This window comes from Rhinatrema bivittatum, chromosome 8 (genome assembly GCF_901001135.1).
Source record: "Rhinatrema bivittatum chromosome 8, aRhiBiv1.1, whole genome shotgun sequence".
NCBI lineage: Eukaryota > Metazoa > Chordata > Amphibia > Gymnophiona > Rhinatrematidae > Rhinatrema > Rhinatrema bivittatum.
In genome coordinates, this window is record NC_042622.1 from 214,880,753 (window position 1) to 214,904,456 (window position 23,704).

The 23,704-nt window shown below is 43.8% G+C and overlaps 1 protein-coding gene across 1 annotated transcript in view; it reads right to left on the bottom strand.

Annotated features, from left to right (window-relative positions):
* Positions 1–23,704, bottom strand: part of TMEM132E (transmembrane protein 132E) — a 1,436,548-nt gene that overhangs the window by 144,446 nt on the left and 1,268,398 nt on the right. The window contains exon 5 of the mRNA XM_029613101.1: positions 1,169–1,312. Coding sequence (XP_029468961.1) covers positions 1,169–1,312 — 144 coding nt within the window. The remainder of the gene's footprint in view (positions 1–1,168; positions 1,313–23,704) is intronic.

Genomic DNA, 23,704 nt, shown 5'->3' on the forward strand with positions numbered 1-23,704 from the left:
CTTCTGTCAAAAAAGAGACGCTAGGGATGCGCTAGTGTCCCTAGCGCCTCTTTTTACTGTGGGCCCTAATTTGAATATTTTTTTTTTTTACTGAATCGCCCGCTCTCCCACGACTTTTACTGTATTGGCCTGTATGTCTGCTATCTCACAAGAAACAGCAGCAGCCTCAGTCTACTTACCTCTCTCCTATCTAAATGTTTAGAAACTTTTTCTTTTATGCTGCAAAACATAGAGCTACAGAAACTAGCACCTTCCTTACTGAACTCCAAGAGAGAGAAGATTCAATATGGTGACAATACTCAAAATGCCTTTCATTTTCAGGAAAAAAAAAAAAGAGCAAGACACTGCCAATCAATGCAATTGCCTGCTGGGATAGGCTGCTTGAGAAAATGCTTGACTATGATTGATCCTACTTCTTCCTTGCTCCTTCCCACCTTGGCCCCCAGAATACCTCCATGCTGCCATTTTTTTTATCCGGGTACATTTTAACTAGGTTAATGATTTAGCAGGCTAAAACTTACCCATTTGGTAGGATGGGAAATTCAAACTGCAGGGTGTGTCTGCCTAAGTCCTTGACTTAGCTGGACAAACCCTTTCAATACTGAACTTTGTCTTTTCAAAGATTAACACATGAGAGTTTAAAGTGCAAATAAAATGCAACCAATAAATCATGCACATTCTGTCTCCTTACATCCATTAGACTAGTGTCATCATGCATAGCTTTTCCCCTTCCAATCTGTCTTTTGTCATAAAGTTATCATAAGTGGCCTTCTATATTTTCCCACTTTTCTCCCATGTGCCCTTCAATATACAGAAAAAGCAAAATATTCCTGCACCCTGAGACCAGGCTGGCAGGCTGAAATTCCCTGCATTTACTTCTATTGTTCCAGCTGGCCTTCCGCTAGCTGTCACTGGCACTCTGTCCCCCATTAGGCGGCACTCTTATTCTCAGCAATAATATTTACTGCTACTACATAGCAGCACGTGCGGCTTGGCTGGCTCATGGAGTGGAAAATGAAGCCAGGAAGGGAAGCTAGATAGACAGCACCAAGCACTAATCACTGGGCCAAATAATCTGCCATCCAAACATTAAAAGATAAAGGAGCTCTTAGCCCAAGTCACCTGCAAGCAGTATGGGGAGACAGTGCAAAGACAACCCCACATTTACCTTAATAATGTCCTCATTGTTGGATTTACACTCCACAAAGGAAGACACATCCGTGACAGCTCCGGTCATCTCAATGGCAATCACCTTCACTGGAACAGCCACCGTTCGCCCTGTCAGGATGGCTGTGTTAATAATCTCTGTGTCCTGAAAGGGAAGGTAAGGGTTCATTAGTGATCAGTTCGAGTGTGCAAACTCAGTTACAAATTCCAGCTGTACCTCTCAGCCTGTAGAGTAATGGAAGTGGATTATCCATAATTACAGGGAGAATGAAAGGCAGAAATTTTGGTTTTGCTGAGTGGAAAGCCAGCTCCCCTGCAGGCGCTGAAGTGTAGCACTTTACCTCAGAGGAGAAAGATTTTTAGCAAAGAATTAACATTTCTATAGTGTTCAGGGTAGTGCATGCTTTACTGTTCCTTCTCCAGTGACACTGCTACCATCTCCTGGGCCTCCCAAGAAGCCACACTGAGCAAGCAGCTCTGAGAGACTGTGCCTGTTGCTGGAATTCATCCAAAAAATTACAGCAAAGTTTAAAAAAAAAAAATCGCATACATATTTGTGAGTATAATTAAGTATGCATGTATTTCTTGAAATTTGGACAGCTGGCCACTAATGAGGGGGAGGGTGCTAGAGAAGCCATTAGAAACCAGAGTAGGGATGATATCACTCTGTGGCAAAGCACAGTAGAGAGTAATTTCAAGGGAATGTGGCCGCGGAGCAGGCCTGGATTTGCAATAGGCAAAATAGGCCTGTGTCTACAGTGGCAAAAATCTGGTGGTGGCAGGCTGAAGAGTAGCTGCTTCTCAGCAGAGATGAATCTCATTCAGCAGAGAACCGCTCTCTGCTTCCTGCTCTAGCCCCTCCTCTCCCAGCCAATGTGTAGGGTATAGGAGGGAGGGGCTGAAGCTAGAGCAGAAACAGCATGGCAAAGAGGAGCGCCTCTGCTCCCTAATCTAGCCCCTCCCCTCCTGTCATTCAGGAACAGGACAGAACAAAGGTGAGGATAGGAAGGGCTGAGAGAGGATCACTGGGGGTGTGGAGAGTGGTTGGGGGGGGGTATCTTTGTGAGACAGAGAAGGTGTGAGAGAAGAGAGTGGTGCTGGATTTATTATTATTTATTATTTGGATTTATTGATCGTCTTTTTGCATATAAGATTCACTCAAAGCTGTATACAACATATTACAATAGGAACATATCACAAAGGTCATTTAGCAGCTTTGCAATGAGAAAAAGTATATAACGGATTTGAAATAGCAGCAAAAATCACATTACAACTTGGCAATAAAAAGATATTTCCTTAAGATTAACTTTAAACGGATCAACAACACGGACTAAGCTCTATCAGCAAAATATGAAAAACGCTAGTCAGTAACTCAGCAAAATAAATAACACTGTAGCGAAAGCATAGTTTGTAGCAACATGTTTAAGGCATTTGATGTGATGCCAGGCATTTCAGCTTCGTTGAATTCTGGGTTGGGCATTAAAAGCGTGACAGAAGAGCCGGGCTTTTATTTGCTCCCTGAAGGCGTGTAGTCATGTATTTGTCAGAGCTCTGCTGGAAGGGAGCTCCAGAGGGCAGGTGCTGCGTCCTTGAAGGATGTTTTGGGTGTCAGTTCTTTTAAATTTCTCCACTAGGTGGCCTTAGATCCCTGCCCTTGGGTTTGTGGTTTAGAGGGACAAAACATTCCTAACAGCACCTCCCCTAGAGGACTGCTGAAGTGGTGAGCTCCTGGTGCAAAGTATGGTCATTTTGGTTTGGATTTTGGAGAGTGAGGAGTTGTTTCTTTTACCTCTGATTTGAGTCAGGGCCTCCCAGCCTGGTTTGGATTTTGGATTTTGATTTTGGATTGGATTTGGTTTGGACTCCTTTCAGTGCACCCCTGGCCTGTTATTATCTGCTTCCAAATTTTGGTAAGGAGACTTCTGAGGGAAGTTTGGGGATTTTTATTCTGAGGTGAGATCCTGGCTTCTGCAGAAAGGACATCCCTGCATCTGGTGGCCAGGGGAAAGATAAATCTGCTGGGCCCCTCTCACTACCAGTGAGGGAGCAGCTGTGACTCAACATTTCAGAGGAAGTTTGGACTTTGAAAGGTTTTTCCCTTTTGGGTTTGTGAGGCAGTTTAGTGCCACCCTTCCTCGCACAGAAGCTGGGTTATATTAGCCCTGTTTCTTCCAGCATCAGACCTTTCCCCAAGAGAGGTTCAGAGTGCGGAACAACTGGGAGAAGAGCAAAGATCTTTGGGGACCCATCCCTGGAATCTCCACCTTTGAAGAACTGGACTCTCGTGGACCTCAGGTATGGCTTTTTGGAATGAGGAGATCCCCTCACACCTAGTATTTCCCTGCCTAACTGGGACAAGTTACACACTCACTCCAGGAGGGGTAAGCTCTAGCCCAGGAGTCTATACTTAGTAGGGATGTGAATCGTATTTCTGTCGATTGAAAATATCGTATGATATTTTCAAAGTTGTCAGAAATCGGGGGCTCCCCAAAACCGATAGGAAAACCCCACAAAATTGTTCGTGGGGTTCCCTTATCATTTTGGGGGAGGGCGGGAAAAACGGCACACAAAAACAACCCCTAAACCCACCCCGACCCTTTAAAGCAGCTCCCTTAGCTTCCCCCACCCTCCCGACCCCCCCCAAATTTTTAAAATTACCTGGTGGTCCAGGGGGGGTCCTGGGAGCAATCTCCCACTCCCGGGCCGTCGGCTGCCACTAATAAAAATGGCGCCGATGCCCCTTTGCCCTTACAATGTGACAGGTATTCGTGCCATTGGCCAGTCCCTGTCACATGGTAGGAGTAATGGACAGCCGGCGCCATCTTTAAAAATGGCGTGGGCCATCCAGTTAAGAGACAGGTCCTCCAAACCCCCTCTAGTTTAATAGCCTTCACTCCCTCCCAGTTAGCCCCGACCCCTAAAATCCTGTAGATCTGCCTAGTTTTAATTTTTTAACTTACACGGCATCTATAGCAGAAGTAAAGGTACATGGTAGGGGGCCTCGGGGAGCGTGTAAGTATTTACGCGCACATCTCTGGCTCACGTCCCAAAACGCCCATGCCCCGCTCAGACCATAACCTGCCTCTTTTTGAAATCATTGAAGATGTGCGGGCTCTGGGAGATATGCGCTTATCTGGGCGGCTCAGTTAATCGATTCAGAAAAAGCTCCTACTTCCACTATCCAACTCACCAACTCTCCTCTCCTCTCTTTCCCACGCCTGACACACCCTCAAAGGGGCAGCTGCAGGATGCCGGGATATATAAACTGAAAAAATAATGCACAACGCACTAATTTACGCTAGCCACGTAAAATGATGCAGCACATGCTGACACAGCGCGCCATGTGTTATTTACCTATGCAATGTGGGAGCCTGCAAATTATCATAACCACGCCCTTGTTTTATCGTGGGTGCTATTTTCGCTATATTTATAGCTTTTTTTTATAAATCTAGGTCTGTGCTGGATAAGTCTCAATATCACCACTTAAATATAGCAAAAATAGTGCCCGCGATAAAAAAAGGAAATGGTTAGGGTACGCATGTTAAATTTATCCTACTCGTTACCGATTTTTGGGCTGCTGAGAGAGAGAAAGAGAGAGAGACAGCAATAGAGAGCACCTCTTTATAAGGCACTCATATACCAAAAGTCCAAACTTATCCAGCTAAGTAGCACTGAATATCGGGCCCTACATATTTTTATGTCATTTTTATGAATATACCGGTAATCTTGCTCCTCGCCTTGAATTGAGAAAGTGCAGATTATAAATATTTTTAAATAAATCTTTAGAATGACATGAGAGAAGAGGTTAAGCTTGGTCTTTACTTTTTGGTCCTCTCAACATTAGATACCTCCTCTATTCATTTAAGACAATGACAACATAAATGTGAAATCAAATTGAAATTATTTTCCATTTTGACAGCATTACAAAAGATTTGATCATCTAAGCCATCTGCCATGTGGAGAATCATTTTGGTTAATGGTGATGTCACTTGTGACATATTTTGCTTTTGTTCCAGTAGAAACCCAGTGACATTCTGGCACTTTACTTTTTATTCCTGCTCATGCTGTTTCAGTTGAACTGTAAATACACAGCAAAAATGCTCAACAGGGAAAATAATTAAAATCCTGCTATTTTATGGGCTCATTTATGGAGTTCTAGTTGCTGAATTAGCTCAGAAAACTGGATTTTTTGCAGGCTGTGATACTTTTTTTATTGGACCAATGTGAAAATAATACAATTTACAACAACAATACAAATTATACAGCTTCATAGGATTTTCACATCAATTCAATAATAGGCATGACAACTTGCAGAAAATCCAATGGGTTTATTTGCAGTACGGATGCATTTCTTACATCCAGCAGAAGTCAGCACTGAGAGACTTCACCAGAATTAAACCCAGCAAAGAGGAGAATCCATTGCAGCAACCAACATATAATGCCATCTGTTTCCTGAACACTGCGAAGTCCTTTCTGAATACAATGATTTATTTTCTACTATACAGAACTTGAAGCAAAGAAGTTTGCTCTTCCTTATTTTCTGGACAAAATCTAATCTTTATTTTTTAACTATTTTTATTGAGGTTATGCATATAGCATGAAATAACAAATTACATTCTTTATATCAGAGCTAGAAGTAGGTTCACCAAATCTGCAGTTTATTTATTTATTTAGCATTTTTTTTTATATACCGAGGTATAGCATAGTTGCCTTCACTCCGGTTTACATACAGAACAACTTGTTACATTGAAAGATTTTAAACTTTAAATTTAACAATAGTGGGAAATGGCACCAAAAAGAAGAGGTATGAACAAAAAACATAGTGTAAACAGGGTAGATACACTGAATAGATAGGCAGAGATAACTGGGTTCTTCAAAAAAGGAGGCATCAGTGGCTTGAATCAGTAGAGATTGTCCAAATGGAATAATTTAAAGTTGGCAGATAATGGGATTATAGTATAAAGTTCATTTGCTAATTAAAAAAAATAGCTTCTAGATCAGAGCATCAATATAAAAACTTTTCATATTTAGAGGCAAAACATTTACATTTGTACAATAATATACTTTTATAAAACATACAACACAAATGTAAAAGATCGAGACAAACAAATAGATTTAAAAAAGGAGGAAAAAAGGTAGGAGAGGATATAGGTTCCACATGTGTCAATGCGGATCAACAAATTGCATAAAAGGATTCAGATTAAATAAAAATATATGAGCTCTGTTTCTTTTCTTGCTCCAGAGTATTTCAGTGATGCATGAAGATGCCTCCTTTTCTCCCCCAAATCTCATTCTTTAGCTATTTCTCATATTGGCATAGAAAGGACCTGATTTCAAAAAGCATTTACGTGCGTAAAACTGGGTTTTGCTTGAATAAATGCAATTAACCCATGTAAGTAGGCTTTTGAAATTTGCTACAATATATGCCATTGAATTGTCCATAGGATTTACTTACGTAAGTGCACGTTACTTGAGTAAATGGCTTTTGAAAATTGGTACAATAGTATGTTACATTTACTCGCATAAAGCCTTTGAAAATTAACTTCAAAATATGTAACTTATTAAAGCAAGGCAGGAGATATCAGGTAACCTAAAGCGCAGTAAAAAAATAAAAAATAAAAGAGAATGCACTATCTGCTCCTACTGGGCAACTTAATGTTCACTGCAAAAAGAAGCCTGGTCTTAGTGGGGGCAATTTTAAGAAAGCCCGCATAGCTGCAAAGTTTTATAGCTCATTTTCAAAGGGTAACTGTAGCTAGTAGGGATGTGAATCGGGCTTCGGACGATTGAAAATATCGTACAATATTTTCAAAATCGTCAGAAATCGGGGGCTCCCCCAAAACGATAGGAAAACCCCACGAAATTGTTCGTGGGGGTTCTCTTATCGTTTTGGGGGAGGGCAGGAAAAACGGCACACAAAATAACCCCTAAACCCACCCTGACCCTTTAAAACTAATCCCTTAGCTTCCCCCACCCTCCCGACCGCCCCAAAAACATTTTACAGGTACCTGGTGGTCCAGTGGGGGTCCCGGGAGCGATCTCCCGCTCTCGGGCCGTCGGCTGCCACTAATAAAAATGGCGCCGATGGCCTTTACCCTTACCTGACTGCTGTGCCGGGAGCCTGACCCCGCTCTGCCCATGCCCCTTCCCTTTTTGCAAGCCCTGGGACTTACACACTTCCCGGGGCTTTACGCGCGTCGCCGGGCCTTTTTAAAATAGGCCTGGTGCACGTAGACCCGGTTACGGGTGTAAAATCTCTGGATTTACGCACGTAACCCTTTTAAAATCTGGACCTAACTGCATCAAAGCCTGACTAGTACCTGATCTACCACTGCCTTCACCCAGTGGAGATTTCAGGCACCACCACAGAGGCTGCACTCCTGTAAAGTAAAGGGCTTATTTGGGATTTCAACCTAGGATCTCTTGTACCCAAAGCAAGAATCATACCCCTAGACCAATGAACCACCAAAGGATATTTGCTGTTTCCCTGATATAAGGGGGTGCAATGCAATATTTAAATTAGGGAGTCGCGTTAGTAAGGCGGTGCTAGGGTTGCTTGCGCGCCCCTAGTGCCTCCTTTCTAACACGAACCCGATCGACATCGGCGGTCCTCCGGTTTCCTAAACAACGCACAGCCAGGGGGTTCAGGAAATGGACACTTGTCATTCGAGCGTCTGTTTCATGCACCTGACCGCCAGTGGTTTTTTTTTTTTATATATTCTTTAACTTTATTTAAGTTTGTTTTTCTTCCTACTTAATATCGCAACGATATTAAGTAGGAGGCAGTACAGAAAAGCAGTTTTTTTTCTGCTTTTCTGTACTGGTTTAAGGAGCGCTCAGCAAATTGCATTAGGGGATTCATTAGCTCCTATTCAACCCGAGTCCGACTGCCGGTTATACTGTGCACTCAGCTGAGCGCACTCTATTGCATCGGCCCCATTGTTTGTACCTGAGGCAACGGAGGCTGAACTGAATTGCCCAAAATCACAAGGAGCAGCAGCAGCAGCAGGATTTAAACCTTAGCTTCCCCGGTTCATAGCCCATTGCTCTAACCTTTGATGGGTCATTGTGTTCAGGCAATTGCCTTGAATCTAATATTGAAATCTAATGATTGAGAAAGTAGTAGCATCACAACTTTCCTTCTATTTGGAAGCAGTGAGGGTTTAGATAGGCAAGGTTTAGAAAGGTACAAGATACAGAAACAGTAATTGGTGGTGGTTGCTGATGAGATATGGAGTTGTAGAGATTAGAGGGAGAGGCTGATTTTTTTAAATTTGTTCATTGCATTTGATTTGGCTAATCATAGTATCCTTTTGGATCAGTACAGACAGATAAATTGAAGGAGTTGGTGATTAATTGGATAGCCTCCTTTTTGTTGAATAGGTCATTTTCAGTCTCAGAGGCATTTCTAAGACAGTCTATAGACCTATCTTTAATTTCTTCAGACTTCTCAATTAATGAGAGATATGCAAAGTATTGTAAAGCAGCGACAGGTAATGGGGAGAACAATTTTAAAAAAGCTTTTACACACCTTGACAAGGTACACTCTTGTCCCAGAATCTGGTTTATAACTGAATCAGGATGTCAAAGCCTTCAAACACCATACAAAATCAGAATAGCTTATTAAAGCCAGGTCAAGCAGAGCTAGAGCCAGGACTACAGTTCCCAGAAGGCAAGAGGACTAGAAGGTCCAGTGGGGCTCTGGGGATGGAGTCTCTTCATGTACAGTGGGTGGAGACTTACCTCACAGGTAAAATCTATAGAGAGAGACAGAATCAATGGAGGGGAGAGAAGAGGAAGAGATGAAGCTCCTCCTGCCCAAACCATAGCAGTCAACCAGTTTGTGAGATGCAACCAGTAAGTTAGAGATCAGCGGCAAGCAAATGGATTCAAGCAGAGAGCTGCAGTAAAGGGAAGTAAGATTGGGTGCTTATAACTTAACTGAACTGGCAGCTTCTCATAGCTAGCAGTATCAATAGATCCAAATACTCAAAGTTCTGAAGTACGAAAGTGAACAGTCAAAATTGCTTTCCATCCTTAAGCCTGGACAATCATTTTAACAAGTAGAATGAGCGACAATCTATCAGCATAGTTGAGGAAAAATAGGCAACAGAATTTGCATAAGAACAAGTCAGAGCTGTTACGATCAGTGGAGCCTTGGGCCGGTCTTGCGGATGAAGAAAGAACGTTGAAGAGGATTCCACAGAGATGAAATGGCCGGGAGGCGGAACGGAGATAGGAGACCAGACTGGAGCTTCACCACTGGAAGCCCGAGGTGCCCCCGGGAGGAGCCCGTGAGGACCCGAGCTGCTTGGACTTAGGTGCGGTCTCCTGGAGATGATAGCAAGCAGGAAGAGTGGACGATCCGAAGGTCAGGACTGGCAGCAGTCAGGATTTCCAAAGGACGTACCGGAGTCAGGAACGAGGAATCAGGCCGAAGGAACAAGGCAAGGCTGGAACAGGAACAAAGGCTGGAACAGGAACAAAGGCTGGAACGCAACTAGAGAACTCACAGGAGTCAACCTCGTTGCAAGGCAAAGTCCTAAGGCAGGAGCTGGGTTTAAATACCCTGCCGACATCTGACGTCATCTCGGGGGTCGGCCGAGATTTCCAGCCACTGTCCCTTTAAATTCCTCCCCCTAGCGCATGTGCGCGTGTCTAAGGGGCGGGGCTATGCAAGAAACTCAGTGGCATCTCCCTCGTGGAGACGCCACCGCGGAGGAGGCCCGAGCAAGCCCGAACGCGTCGGGATTTGGCAGCAGTAAATTCGGGCGGTCTCGGAGGAGGTAAGGGCCCGGTCGTGGATCGCAACAAGAGCAGCAAACAAGTAAAAACAAAGAGCTATTTCTGCAACCACAAGTAGATCAAAAGTTGACATAAGAATGGTTAGGATTGGTGAACTTAAATCTAAAGATGAGAGATTGATAATTGCAGCACAGGACCGTGGACTACAATCAAGATGGTTCACAGCCTAAACAGAAAAAAATGGTAAAAGGGACAAATGCAGATTCTTTAAACAGAACTGGAAATGGTTACACAGCTCATCACTGCGTGTGACGAGCTCATGTCGGAAGGCTGAAAAGCAGAAAGGCATAACAAGGTGGCACGGCTCATTCAATGGAAACCGTGCAAACACCAAAATATTGCTGCACCCAAAAAAAAACCACAGGGATAACAACCTTAAGAGCACTGTAGAGTGAAGAAGTTGTGATCTCCTGAGACAGTCCCATTCCACCTGATGCAGGAAAACCAGTCATTGTGGTAAAGAAGAAAACCACAAGCATAGCATTGCTAACAGAAGGGTCAGAACCCAGTGACTATGCCATGCAATGTACAGAGAAAGAAAAGATCCTCAAGCACCAAATAATGCAATCAGAGACCAAGAAAATGTGGCAGGAAGGTACAGGAATGAACGTAATTGTACTGGACACCGCCAGTCTGATTAAAAAGAACTTCCAAGTGCACCTTGATATGTCGCCTATACATATTGGGATCATTTTCAAAGGCACTTAAGTGCGTAAAACCCGGTTTTATGCATGGAAGTGGTTCTTTGAAAATAGCCCCAGTGGGTATACACGTAAAAGTACGTGCGAAACATGATTTCACATGTACTTTTACGTGCATACTAAATAGGCATTTTGGGGGGCACAGATGGTGTGAGATCAGGATTTATAAATATACTTTTGATTTTCAAAGTATGCACTGTGACATCTGTGTCCCTGCGAATGCCCAGCATAACCCGTGAATTTTTAAAGCGGACTTATGTGTCCAGGTCCACGTTACAAATCTGGGATAAATTGTGCAGTACTTTTTACCCGCAGAATTTAGCCTTACATGGATACAATTCCAAACTCTCTGCTTAGTCTTCAAATGCATGAATAAACTGGCCACCGAGTATCTCTCCCAGCTCCTATTCTGCTGCAGTCCTACAAGAGAACTTCAATCCTCTCAAATGGCCCTCTTAGCCTCCCCCTCCATCCCCCATTGACATCTGCCAGATGCACAAAACTTCATGCTTTCAGCTGCTATGGACCAAAACTATGGAATTAGCCACCTTACCATCAGGAAGCAAGTGAGACCATGTGTATTTGGCCAGGTCTTTTCACAGATTTCATGACAGAGACCCTCCCTTCTTTTAATGACTGCTGGAGCTCTCCGTCATGAGGCTCCCTTCCCAGCCCCCAAAAGCTTTCTTATTTAATGACACTCCTCCATCTATCCTTGGTGAAACCTTATTCTTAGGCATCTGCGCTCACATCTGTCCCTACCCTCTTTGTAATCCAACAAACCAGTATTTAGTACATACTCCACTACATACCAGACAACAATGTTAATCTACCCCATATTTCTACTTATATCTGGCTATATCCCATCTTTCATGTTCAATGCTCCTATGTTGATTATAAATTGTGAAGAAATTGTAAATGTGTTTTTGAATGAAATATTGATTGTAATCTGCTTTGAGACTATCTTAGGAACAGGCAGAATATTAAATGATTAAAAAAAAAGTATATTGAAAAGTACCCTCATTACATCCTATGAATTCCAGAAGGAGGCTCCCTTTGGCACAATGCAAGAATTAAGAAGAGTATTAACCATGAATTTGAGAGACTTAGATCATATCCTGGCATATGAGTGATGTTCACTGCTGCCTTGGTACGCTCAAATCTAATTTATTTGGAGACACTACCCCTGGAAAGAGACATTTGAAGACATTATTTCAAGAGACCTAGCATGATCATGCCTGATAATGTCAATGTAATGAAACAGTGTGATAAGGTGGAGGCCAGAGCCAAAGTGATGTTAGGATACTTTTGGAAAAGTATAACCAGGAGAAAAAAAAGGAACTGATAATGCCTAATCTAGAATAGTGTGTTCAGGTCTGGAGGCCGTATCTGCAAAATGATATGGGAAGGATAGAGGTGGTCCAGAGAGATGCTACCAAAATGCATCTGAGACGAGACCTAAGAACCTAGAGAAGAGGAGAGACATTTAAACTCTACAAAAAAAATATAAATAATGCATAAGAAGCAAACCTTTTCTTGTCAGAGGAAAGAATTTTCTAGAACAACTAGGCACAGAATGAGGCTCCAAGGGGTTTTGACTCGGAAGCCACTTCAGAAAATGTTTATTCCCTGAAAGGGCAGCGAGTGCAGTGGAATCAAAAACAGTAAAGGAATTCAAGAAAATCTTGGATAAGCACAGAGGATCCCTAATTGCAAAGATGTGAGGAGCAAGGCAGAGATTTGAAATCCGTAGCAGACTAGAAGGGACTTATGGCCCTAATCTGCCACCATATTCTATATTTCCGTGCACCTTCTCACCTAAAATATCAGTAAAATATCTACCACTGAAGGAGGTGAAATCTATTCCAACTTCTTATTTGATATTTCTGAGATGGAAAGTTCAGTTCTCAGACTTCAGTAAGGCCCAGGCCCCCTAGGAGAAGGAGAACAGAAGAAGCCGCCTTATTTCATTCACAGCTTGATATATGTAACTCTAGATAGGACCAGAATATGCGTTCAAGTGTTCATTTGCCACTGAGCAGATCGAGCAGGGATCCGAGTTCTCAGGCAGGCAGTGAAGGCTTCTGACTGATCAATGCTGGTTTCATGATCTACATATCTCAACTATAAGTGATTACTATCTAGCCAGTTATGGAAATGTGACATTTTAATTTTCTTTATCATGCGGCATTTTTTGTAGGAACAGAATGCATCTGTGTGTTCTGCTCAGTGGCAACACACGTCCCTAACCCTGGGCAGCAGGAGTCGCCTTTATCCCATCATCTCCTGTTGCCGCAGGGCCAGTTGCCTCTCAGATTTCCCGGCAAGGGGGGGGGGGGGGGGGGGGGAGGCGGTCTATCGAGGTGATTTCTTTTCCTGCAGGTTGCTGAGGTGCAGGAAACGCCACTCTCCATTTTTCTAAAGCCGATTCTAACAAGTCCTTGAGGAATCTCGGGGCAGGAGGCGATGCAGACATCCTGCAGTTTCCGGTTGAGCTCTCACAGTGCAGTGATCATGGCAAGCTTCCCGCCTGGATTCCTGAGCCTGGGGAGAAATTTTGAAAGGGAAGTGCCACTATGTTGCCACTGAGCAGATCGGGCGGGGGGGGGTGTGTGTGTGTGTGACTGCCTGTATGTGTGTGCAGGTGGGTGACTGCCTGTCTGGGTAGATGGGTGACTGCTTGTGTGTGTGTTAGAGGGCGTGAGAGCCTGTATGTGTATATGAGAGGGGTGGGGTGGGTAAGGGTGTGTGTATGTATAGGTGGGCGGGTATGGCGTGTATGTGTATGAGAGGATGGTGGGATGTGTGTGTGTGTGTGTATGAGAGGGTGGAGTGTGTGTGTGTGAATGTGTATATATGAGAGGATGGTGGGGTGTGTATGTGTGTGGGTATGTGAGAGGGTGGTGGGGTGTGTGTGTGTGCATGAAAGGGTGGTGGGGGGATGTGTGTGTGTGTATGAGAGGTGGTAGGGGTGGTGTGTGTGCATGAGAGGGTGGTGTGTGTGTGTGTGTGTGTGAATGTGTTTGTATGTGTATATATGAGAGGGTGGTGGGTTGGGTGTGTGTGTATGAGAGGGTTGTAGGGGTGTGTGTGTGTATGAGAGGGTGGAGTGTGGGTGTATGTGTATATATGAGAGGATGGTAGGGTGTGTATGTGTGTGGGTATGTGAGAGGTTGGTGGGGTGTGTGTGTGTGCATGAGAGAATGGTGGGGATGTTTGTATATGTGTGTGTGTGTGTATATGTATACATGAGAGGATGGTGGGGTGTGTATATGTGTGTGTGTATATGAGAGGGTGGTGGGGTGTGATGTGTGTGTTTATATGAGAGGGTGGTGGGGTGTGTGTGTATGTAAGTGAGAGGGTGGTAGGGATGGTGTGTGTGCATGAGAGGGTGGTGTTGTGTGTGTGTGTGTGTGTGTGAATGTGTTTGTATGTGTATATATGAGAGGGTGGTGGGTTGTGTGTGTGTGTGTGTGTGTATGAGAGGGTTGTAGGGGGGTGTGTGTGTGTGTATGAGAGGGTGGAGTGTGGGTGTATGTGTATATATGAGAGGATGGTAGGGTGTGTATGTGTGTGGGTATGTGAGAGGTTGGTGGGTGTGTGTGTGTACATGGGGAATTGGTGGGGCTGTTTGTCTCTGTGTGTGGTGTGTGTCTCTGCCTCTATGCGAGGCTGGTGGGGTGTGTATCTGTGTGTGTGTATCTGAGAGGGGTGGTGGGTGTGTGCTGTGTGTGTTCTATGAGAGGGTGGTGGGGGGTGTGTGTATGTGTGTGAAAGGGTGGTAGGGATGGTGTGTGTGCATGAGAGAGTGGAGTGTGGGTGTATGTGTGTGTGTGCATGAGAGGGTGGAGTGGGTGTGTATGTGTGTGGGTAGTGTGAGAGGTTGGTGGGGTGTGTGTGTGGTGCATGAGAGAATGGTGGGGATGTTTGTATATTGTTGTGTGTGTGTGTATATGTTGTCACGATCACGCCCCTCCGCTCAGCACTCTGTGTGGTCTTTGCTGGCCTCAGGACTCCCTCTCAGCTCATATACCACTGTCTGTCCACTCGTACAGCTCCTGCACACCGCTGCTATGGACTCCAAGTCTCTAGTCAGAGTGCCAGGCCTAGTCCCGGCACTCCCAAACAGTACACAGAAAAAGGTCTTATCACAAAAGGGTTTAATGGGATCCTGTAGCCTCACCGGCTGCAGCCTTGTAATAATGCCTGGTTGTCTTTACAAGCCCCAAGCCTAACCGCTTAGGTTCTCCTTAACAAGCCCAGAGTTAAACAGCTTTTAAAACCACATTCCCTTCCAACCTTTCTCATACATCCATTTACCAACACAGGATTTACCATCCCCCAACCTCCTGGTTATTCCACCTCCATAGAGGAACAGCTGGAGCTTTCCTCCCCCCAGCTTACCTCCATCTCCTCCTTTCTGACTCTGAGGCGCAGGGCTTTTGTGGCCAGCTGCACCACGGCGGCACGCCCTCTTCCTCAGCTTCCATGGACTCTGCTGAGTCATAGGGATCAGCCCCTATTTCCTCCACCTGTTCCTCCTCACTCTCCAGCCAGGGGTCAGGTGCCGGTTCAGGGAACCCGGGAAGTGTAGTCTTTCTCATCTTCACCTGGGCCCCCTGCTGTCTGGCTCTGGTATTACCTGACGCCTTATGGCAGGGGTCAGGAACCTTTTTGGCTGAGAGAGCCATAAACGCCACATATTTTAAAATGTAATTCCATGAGAGCCATACAATATGTTTAAAACTAAATATAAGTAAATGTGTGCATTTTATGTAAGATCACACTTTTAAAGTACAATAAGTCTCTGAAAATATTACACCAGGCCTTAAGACACCAATACATCTCCTATTAGGAAAACGGACCAAGTCAGGCTGCTATAGAGTCCTACACAGAAACTACACGCCAGCAGAAAACCTCACCTGAATCACGTGCTGTCCCTCACCTAACATAGAATAAAGAGACCAAAACGCATAACAAGAAGCATGCAGAAAAAAATGAATTGGAAACTGCAACAAGCCAGAGTCTCTGTATGCACTGTAACAAAGGAAAAAAGAAACATCACCCATCCTTATAAAACAAATCAAGAAATATAAAATCATCAGCAGTAAAACTGTACTAACAAAAAGAACATATTTCGAAACAGCTAATGAGTGGAATATCCAATAATTAAAAACACATATAAAAACATTTCCAGATACCAACAAAATATTTCAAAATCGCAGACACAAAGACCCAGTAATGAAAAATAATAAGGATACAAAAATTTTTTTGCTCTGCATACCTGGGAACGTTTGATATCCAGGTGTCCTGAGATTGTTCTGAATTAGCAGGAGGTGGGGTGGTTTGCTTGGAACTTTCTCCTCTCTCAGTCACATACCAGCGCTCTCTCTCACACTGGCTCTCAATGTCACACCTATACACACATGCTCTCAGTACTCACATATACACGTTTTTTCTCACTCACTTATATAGGCTCTTAATTACACATTTACACACATGCTGTCTATCTTTTCACGCTTACACACACACACAGGCTTTCAATCACATAAATACATGCTGTCTTTTTCTCTCACACACAGACTCTCATTCACATGCTTACAAACATGTCCTCTCTTTCTCTCATTTACACACAGGCTCTCAATCACATGCTCCATCACCTAAACCAGCTCTCAATCACACACAGACACACATGATCTCTCTCTTACTTATACACACAGGCTCTTAATCATACATACACATGATTTCTCTCACACACAAAGGATCTCAATCATACACACATACTCTTTCACACAAACAGGTTTTCAATCACAAACTTACACATACAGGTTCCCAATGGTAAACTTACATTCATGCTCTCTCTCCCCTCTCTCACAGGCAGGCTCTCAATCACAGACATACTCTCTTTCACATGTACAGGCTCTCAATCATTCACATACATGCAAACTCTCACTCTCACACACACAGGCCCCCCCCCCCCCGCGGCCCGGAAGAGGAAGTGGAGAGTATTGGGTGCCTGCGCGGCAAGAAGAGGCCACGTTAGTGCGCTCGGCATAGGCCCGAAGAAAAGAAGACTGCAGCGCGGCTCGGAGGAAAATGAAGAGCTTCAACCGCGGCCGATGGGACTCCGCCTCCGCGAGCGCTGAAAATGAAGAGGTTAGCGTTGGGAGGAGGCGGCGGCTGCTGCTGCCGCGAGTTCCCGGGGTGGGGGAGAGAGAGAGTGAATGAGCGAGCAAACACAGCTTGGTCGCTCATTCACTCTCTCTCTCCCGCAACCCCACCCCGGGAACTCGCGGCAGCAGCAGCCTCCTCCCAACGCTAACCTCTTCATTTTCAGCCCTCGCGGAGGCGGAGTCCCATCGGCCGCGGTTGAAGCTCTTCATTTTCCTCCGAGCCGTGCTGCAGTCTTCTTTTCTTCGGGCCGATGCCGAGCGCACTAGCGTGGCCTCTTCTTCCCGCGCACGCACCCGAAACTCTCCACTTCCTCTTCCGGGCCGCGGGGGGGGGGGGGGCGAAGAGAGCACGCCGGTGCCGCTGACTCCAGCTGTCCTGCCGCGTTCCGCCCGGGCTGACAGCATTTTAAGCCCGGGCGGAGGAGGACCGGGGAGCAGCTGGGTCAGCGGGAAAGTGTGGCGACTGTCTGCGAGCCAGGTGCAGCCCTCAAAAGAGCCATATCTGGCTCGCGAGCCATGGGTTCCCGACCCCTGCCTTATGGTGTCTTGTCAGTTCCTGCTCTCGGCAGTGTTGCACTACATCACAATGTATATATGAGAGGATGGTGGGGTGTGTATATGTGTGTGTGTATATGAGAGGGTGGTGAGGTGTGATGTGTGTGTTTATATGAGAGGGTGGTGGGGGGTGGTGTGTATGTGTGTGAGAGGGTGGTAGGGATGGTGTGTGTGCATGAGAGGGTGGTGGGGTGTGTGTGTATGTGTGTGTGTGTATATATATATATATATATATATATATATATGAGAGGGTTGTGGGGTGTGTGTGTGTGTATATGTGTATATATGAGAGGGTTTTTAGATGTGTATGTGTGTCTGTGAGAGAGAGTGCCTGCGTACTTGTGTGCATGTGTGAGAGTACCTGTATATGTGTGTGTGTGAAAGAGGTTAAAGTTTGTGCACCCTCCTTCAATCTATGACAATCTCAGGAGGACTGGAAATCTAACGTTCCCACGTATAGGGAGTGGGAGACTTTTTTTTAAATCCTTGTTAGTTTTAATTACTGGATGTGATGTATCTGCTGCTTTGAAATATTTTATTAGTGTTTGGTAATATTTAAAACATTTTATACGTGTTTTTAATTGCCTGAATTTATCAGCAGATTTGACATTCATTTTATTGGTATGTTTTATGTTTTATATTTCTTGATTGTGTTTGTATTGCCTACATAGTTTGGCTTTTTGTGATTTCCAGTTCAGTTTTTGTCTGCACGTTTCCATTTATATTTTATGATCTCTTTATTCTGTATTTGGTGAGAGTTTGTCTGTGTTCTGCTTGTGTGACTGAGGCTTTAGGTATTCTGCTAGCATGTAGTTTCTGTATAGGAAATTACAACAACCTGGCTTTAATCTGTTTTCCTAATAGGAGGTGAATTGGTGTTTAGGGCCTGATATTTGCAGTATGGATTTTTCATAGGTTGAGTGCTGGCAGATATGATATGGAAAGCTTACTATATTGGAATTGTAGTTCAGTTTATTCTTGGCTTTCTGTGGGCAACGTCCACACTCAGCGCACTTTACCATAGGCCTAATACATAAGGGATCCAGTAAACAACCTTGATTACTATGAGAAAGGTAATTTATTAAGTCTATTAAACAATTATTATTGAAAGTGTGGTTTTTTTTGCAGTGTATGCCTATATATTATATATGTTGTTGTAAGTGATATTTTTACTTCAGAAGATTGAATTTGAATGTCTATTTTCCATATGCAATCTGCCTTTTAGGTTGGGGAAGTTAATAAATTTTAAAATGGAAAAGAACGCATACGTTTTAATTATGTGGGGAGGGGAGGGAAGGGGGAATGAAAGGCTGTGCAGTTCCTCTAGGGCATTTAATACTCTTGTTTCAGCCCTAAGAGAGAGTGTGTCACACAACCACAGACTCCCACCATTCACCAACCTCTCACACCCCCAGGGGGCAGATCCTGGAGAAAGGTGGGAGGCAGGCCATGTGGAATGGAGGATTCCTATTTCTAGACCCAGGGGGTGGAGCGGCCAAAGGCCGCCCTGCCCCATTAACCTTTTAGATCCTGCTCATTGAAGGAATTATTTCCTGATGCCCCTTTTTACATATCTTAGTTAACGAGACCCAAATATGGTATAAATATGGTATAAAAAAATTTGCAAGTAATTAAAAGTATATAAAAAAAATGTTCCACTTGTGGAATGTTGGTACCTAAAAGGTTAAACATGTCTCCAGCGCCCCCTAGTGCAGACACCGAAGACTGAGATAAAAAATAACAGGCCCAAAAACTGAGTGGTTAGAGCAGTGGGCTGCAAACAAGGGAAACCAGGGTTCAAATCCTATTGCCATTCCTTGTGACCTTGGGCAAGTCACTTCACCCTCCACTGCCTTCTCCCTGCCCTGGCTTTCGGTGATTTCACCTGCACCGGGCCATGGGGGGCAGCAGATTGCCTTGAGCCGCCCCGTGCTACTGCTCCGTCAGGCTGTCACCATGCTTCCTGAGTTGACCATTTAGGCCTGTGCAGCCTGGCCAATGCTGCTGCTTCTCTGCTCCGCCTCCTTCCAGCCCTCCACTCCTTCGGATTGTGCCGGCCTGATGTCAGCTGTTTTACCTCCAGTCCTTTCTTCTAACCCTGCGGTGCTGATGCCGATCAGAGACAGTGGGAGCACTAGGCCAATGTCCCCAAACGTCTGGCACTCTGGGCAGCCAACTAGTCTGCCTGATGCTTCTACCAGTCCTGACCCTGTCCTTCATCACCACTGTGAGAGGTAGCATGAGTGCTATCCTGTTTCAAAGTTTTGATTCCTTAGCTCCTTGGGTTGTCTCATATTCCAATTCCCTATTTGAACCTGCTAAATGTTTGCTTCCTTCTTTACTTTGGACTTATAATTAAAACAGAATACACATTGAAAAAAAAAACTTTTTAGAGACATTTTCTAACATCCCTCTAGGCAAGGATCTATTTTCTTTCCATTGTATGTAATGTCTCACAAGTGTAAATATTTAAAAGACTATTTAGGATTTAAATCTAATTGCCTCTTTCATTTGTTCAACGGATTTAACTGAAGTACCTTATACCCAAGGTTCAATATTTTAAAAAACTGGGTTCAGTCTTGGATTGATTCTACTGAACTTATATTTTTGCTTGATATTTGTTATCTTCAGGGTTGTCTTGGTCCACAGAGACACTTCTGTTTTGCATACATTATTAAAATCTGGCATAGATAGCACCTACCTAAAGTTATATTTACATTCCATCTGTTCAGCCTGAAACTCAGCCAAATTTGCTGCATCTTCTATCTGGCCTTTTCTGATATTTTGATGGGTTTCATTAGTAAACTGTCTTAGAATTTAATATTTGGCAGAGTCATAGGTATGTGTGCATTTGAGTTATGATAAACTGAATATTTACTTCTCTCTTTTTCCTTCTTCCAACTAAATTTACCATAACCACTCCAATTTTTTTTTCAATTCTTTATCATTTTCATTAATTATTACAAGTAAAGGAATATATGAACTAGTTAACAACATATTCTGTTTTCCTTAGAGGCAATACATCTTGCATCTCTTATGTAAAGAATATGTAAAAAACAAAATTTGTAAATTTATAGAAACATTTAATATTCCCCTTGCATTTTAAACATAAAGAAATATGGGAGATCCAATATTATATAATCAGGACATACAAACATTAATCCAGAGAGAAAAGAGGGAGGACACATGTTTCTATCTATTACACTAGAGATAGGTTCCTCAGTTTGTCACTGTACGACTGTCCAACAGTTGTCTTAAATGGTTAGGGTCAAAGAAAATATCTTACAACCACTCCAGTTTTGAAAACCTCCTCTTTAATTTAGATGAGGAGATATTGGAAGGGAAAAAGAAATCTTGGGAAAATGATCATGTATATTTATTTTCCTTCCCAAAGTCAGAATTTCATCTTCTTAAATCACTACAATTTATTTAAGTGTCTGTATGGAACTTTATATATTAGTTATATATCCAATTATCTAAGCTTTACTGCATTCCATCTCCACAGTTCTTGCTCCATGTACAATGATAAATTCAGTTTTATTTTTAATTATTTTGTATACAATATTATCCAAATTTTATTTTGCTTTTAAGAAAAATTAATTTTGTGCTTAGAAAAACCAACATTTGATAATGTCATATCATGGAGAATAAAGACCACAATTTCGCAATAAAGCACTATGACAGTAACATTCAAACTGGCATGTGAGCACACTTTGGCGTGTGTGCGAGAGACACAGAGGAAGCATGTGTGTGTGTGTGTGAGAAAGAGAGAGATGGAAGAAATATGTCTGTGTGTGTGAGAGACACAGAGGAAGTGTGTATGTGAGAGAGGTACAGAGAAAGTATGTGTGTGTGTGTGTATGTGTATGTGTCTCACATACACACATGCACCCTCTGTCTCTCACCAAGCATGTATGTGTGGGTGTAAGAGAGAGGGAGCATAATGTGTGTGTGTGTGTGTGTGTGTGTGTGTGTGTGCATGCGTGCCCCCAGTCTACAACAGTCTTAGGATGACAGATATGGAGAGTGGGATATTTTTTAAATCCTTATTAGTTTTAATTATTGGGTGTTATTTGATGTGTCTACTATTTTGAAATATATTATCGATGTTTAGGAAATTTTAAAATCATATATTGGGTGGTGGTGGGGGGTGTACCAAAGAAGTATCCTCCCCAGGTGCCAAATAGTCCAGGTATGCCTCTGTGTGTATTCTTTAGAGCAAGGATGGAACAGTGTTTGCAACTATGTGCATACTTTTGAAAATTCAAAACGTGCACATATTTTTAGCCAGAAAAATTACTCACACAAATAGTAGGTGTAAATGTGTACTAACTTTCCTTTGTACTAATTCTTTAAGTGAAAATTAGTGCAAAGTCCATAGATAAAAAGTACCTACGATTAGTCTGTAAATTATCCCACAGCGGGCAATTCTGAAAGTGATTTCTGCAGGTAAAAGGCATTTTAGCTATGGAAGGCACCTGCCTGTGTGTACTTTAAACCGTATTAAAGTGGAGGCATTCCTGGGGTGCAGTTAGGTTGAAGGAGAAAGCTACGTGTTTAGTTTTGGATTGGTAAAACTATCCATGAAATTAGGATTTTTAAAAAGCACGTGCAAATCTCTGCAATTACTTTTTTTTTTATTAGCCGGTATTCAAAGTGAAAGTATGCGCATATTTTTCCTTTGAGAATCACTGCAAAGTCCGTGGGTAAAAAAGTACCCACTCATTTTGCAGCCTTACAGGCAGTATGAAAATTAACCCCATAAAGTAAGATATTTGTGCAAATACTATTTGAACTTGGATTTTCTCGCTCCTAGTCCATTAGTTTAACTAGTGCCCCTCAACCTTCCCAGAGTATAAGAATAAAGGTCAAGCATGGATCTTGGACTGTTTGGGCCCCGTATTCAAAATTAAACATTTATTTAAGTTAACCAGATAAGACAAAAAGGTAGATTTTTAGACCCCCGCATGGGCGTCCATGTGTGCACGGTGGCTGGCGCGTGCACATGGACGCGCCGATTTTATATCCGCGTGACTAACCTCTCGCACGCATAAGCGGGGAGGATTTCGGTAGATGCTTGCAGTGACACAATAGGGCTCTTCCCCCATTTGCCGCTGTGTTGGAGGATCGCGTGCCAGGAAAAGGTATAATAAGAATTTGAGGGGGGTTAGAGTAGGGCTGGGGGGGGGGAAGGTTAGGGGAAGGGGTGGGAAGGTTAGTTTAGAGGGAGGGAACGGGGAAAGCCCGCAGGCGTCGGCGCGTGCAAGGTGCACCAGTGTGCACCCCCTTGCGTGCGCAGACCCCTGATTTTATAACATGCACACGCCTGCGCGCGCATGTTATAAAATCGGGCGTACATGTGTGCGCGCCGGGTAGTGTGCTGACATGTATGCCCGCGCGTATTTTTGAAAATTCACCCCTTGATGTTTCTTTTTGCTGGTTTGCCAGCCCCCACCCCCCCCCCCAAAAAAAATTAAACCCCCCAAACAAAACAAAAAATTGATTAAAGAAAAAAGAAAACAGGCCTCCTGGAACCAAGGCTTAGGCCTTGCCCTGGGATCGAGGCCTAGCCGACGTTCCAAGGCCCAGGCCTGGGCCCAGTGCCAAGGCTGATGCCCACCCCATGTGTCACTGTCGAGGTTGGGGAACTCCCATCCTGGCCACACTTGTACCATTTCCCGAGTTCAGCTGGTAAAAGGGCAGGAGCAATGCTTATTCACTCCTGTCCGGCTCCCAGCATGCTAAGAATGACACTGTCTGCCAGGAGAATGGCACTGAATTAATGTCACTTTAGCGCCTTCCTCTGGGAGAGCTGGTGCCATTTTGATGTATGGCAATAGAAAAGTACAGTGATATACCAAAACTGTGCAGCTGCACTGAAAGTGACAAAACGATGTCATTTTGGTGCTGTCCTCTAGGTGGACTGCACCATTTTCAAAGCACTGGGAGTTGGGTAGGTGTGGCTAGGCTTCACCCGCTAGATCCAGGAAATGGAGACAGGGTGGGGAGCTCTCCAACCCTGGCAGTTACAAATGGGGAGAGCACCAGTCTTGGACTCTGTGCTGGGCTCGACCCAGCCCTAAGCCTAAGCCTAGTCCTCTTGGCCTTGCCCAGGTTTATTTTTGATTGGGAAGGTCCAACTTAAAAAAAAAAATTCCATGAATACAAAAATACCAGAAATTGTTTGGTTAATTTTGTAGACTATTTTTGGTTCATTCCATTTAGTACAATGCAAAAATGGCCTTATTTGTTGCATGTTTAGCAATCATTAAAAACAAATGTACAACCCTAGGGGCGGATTTT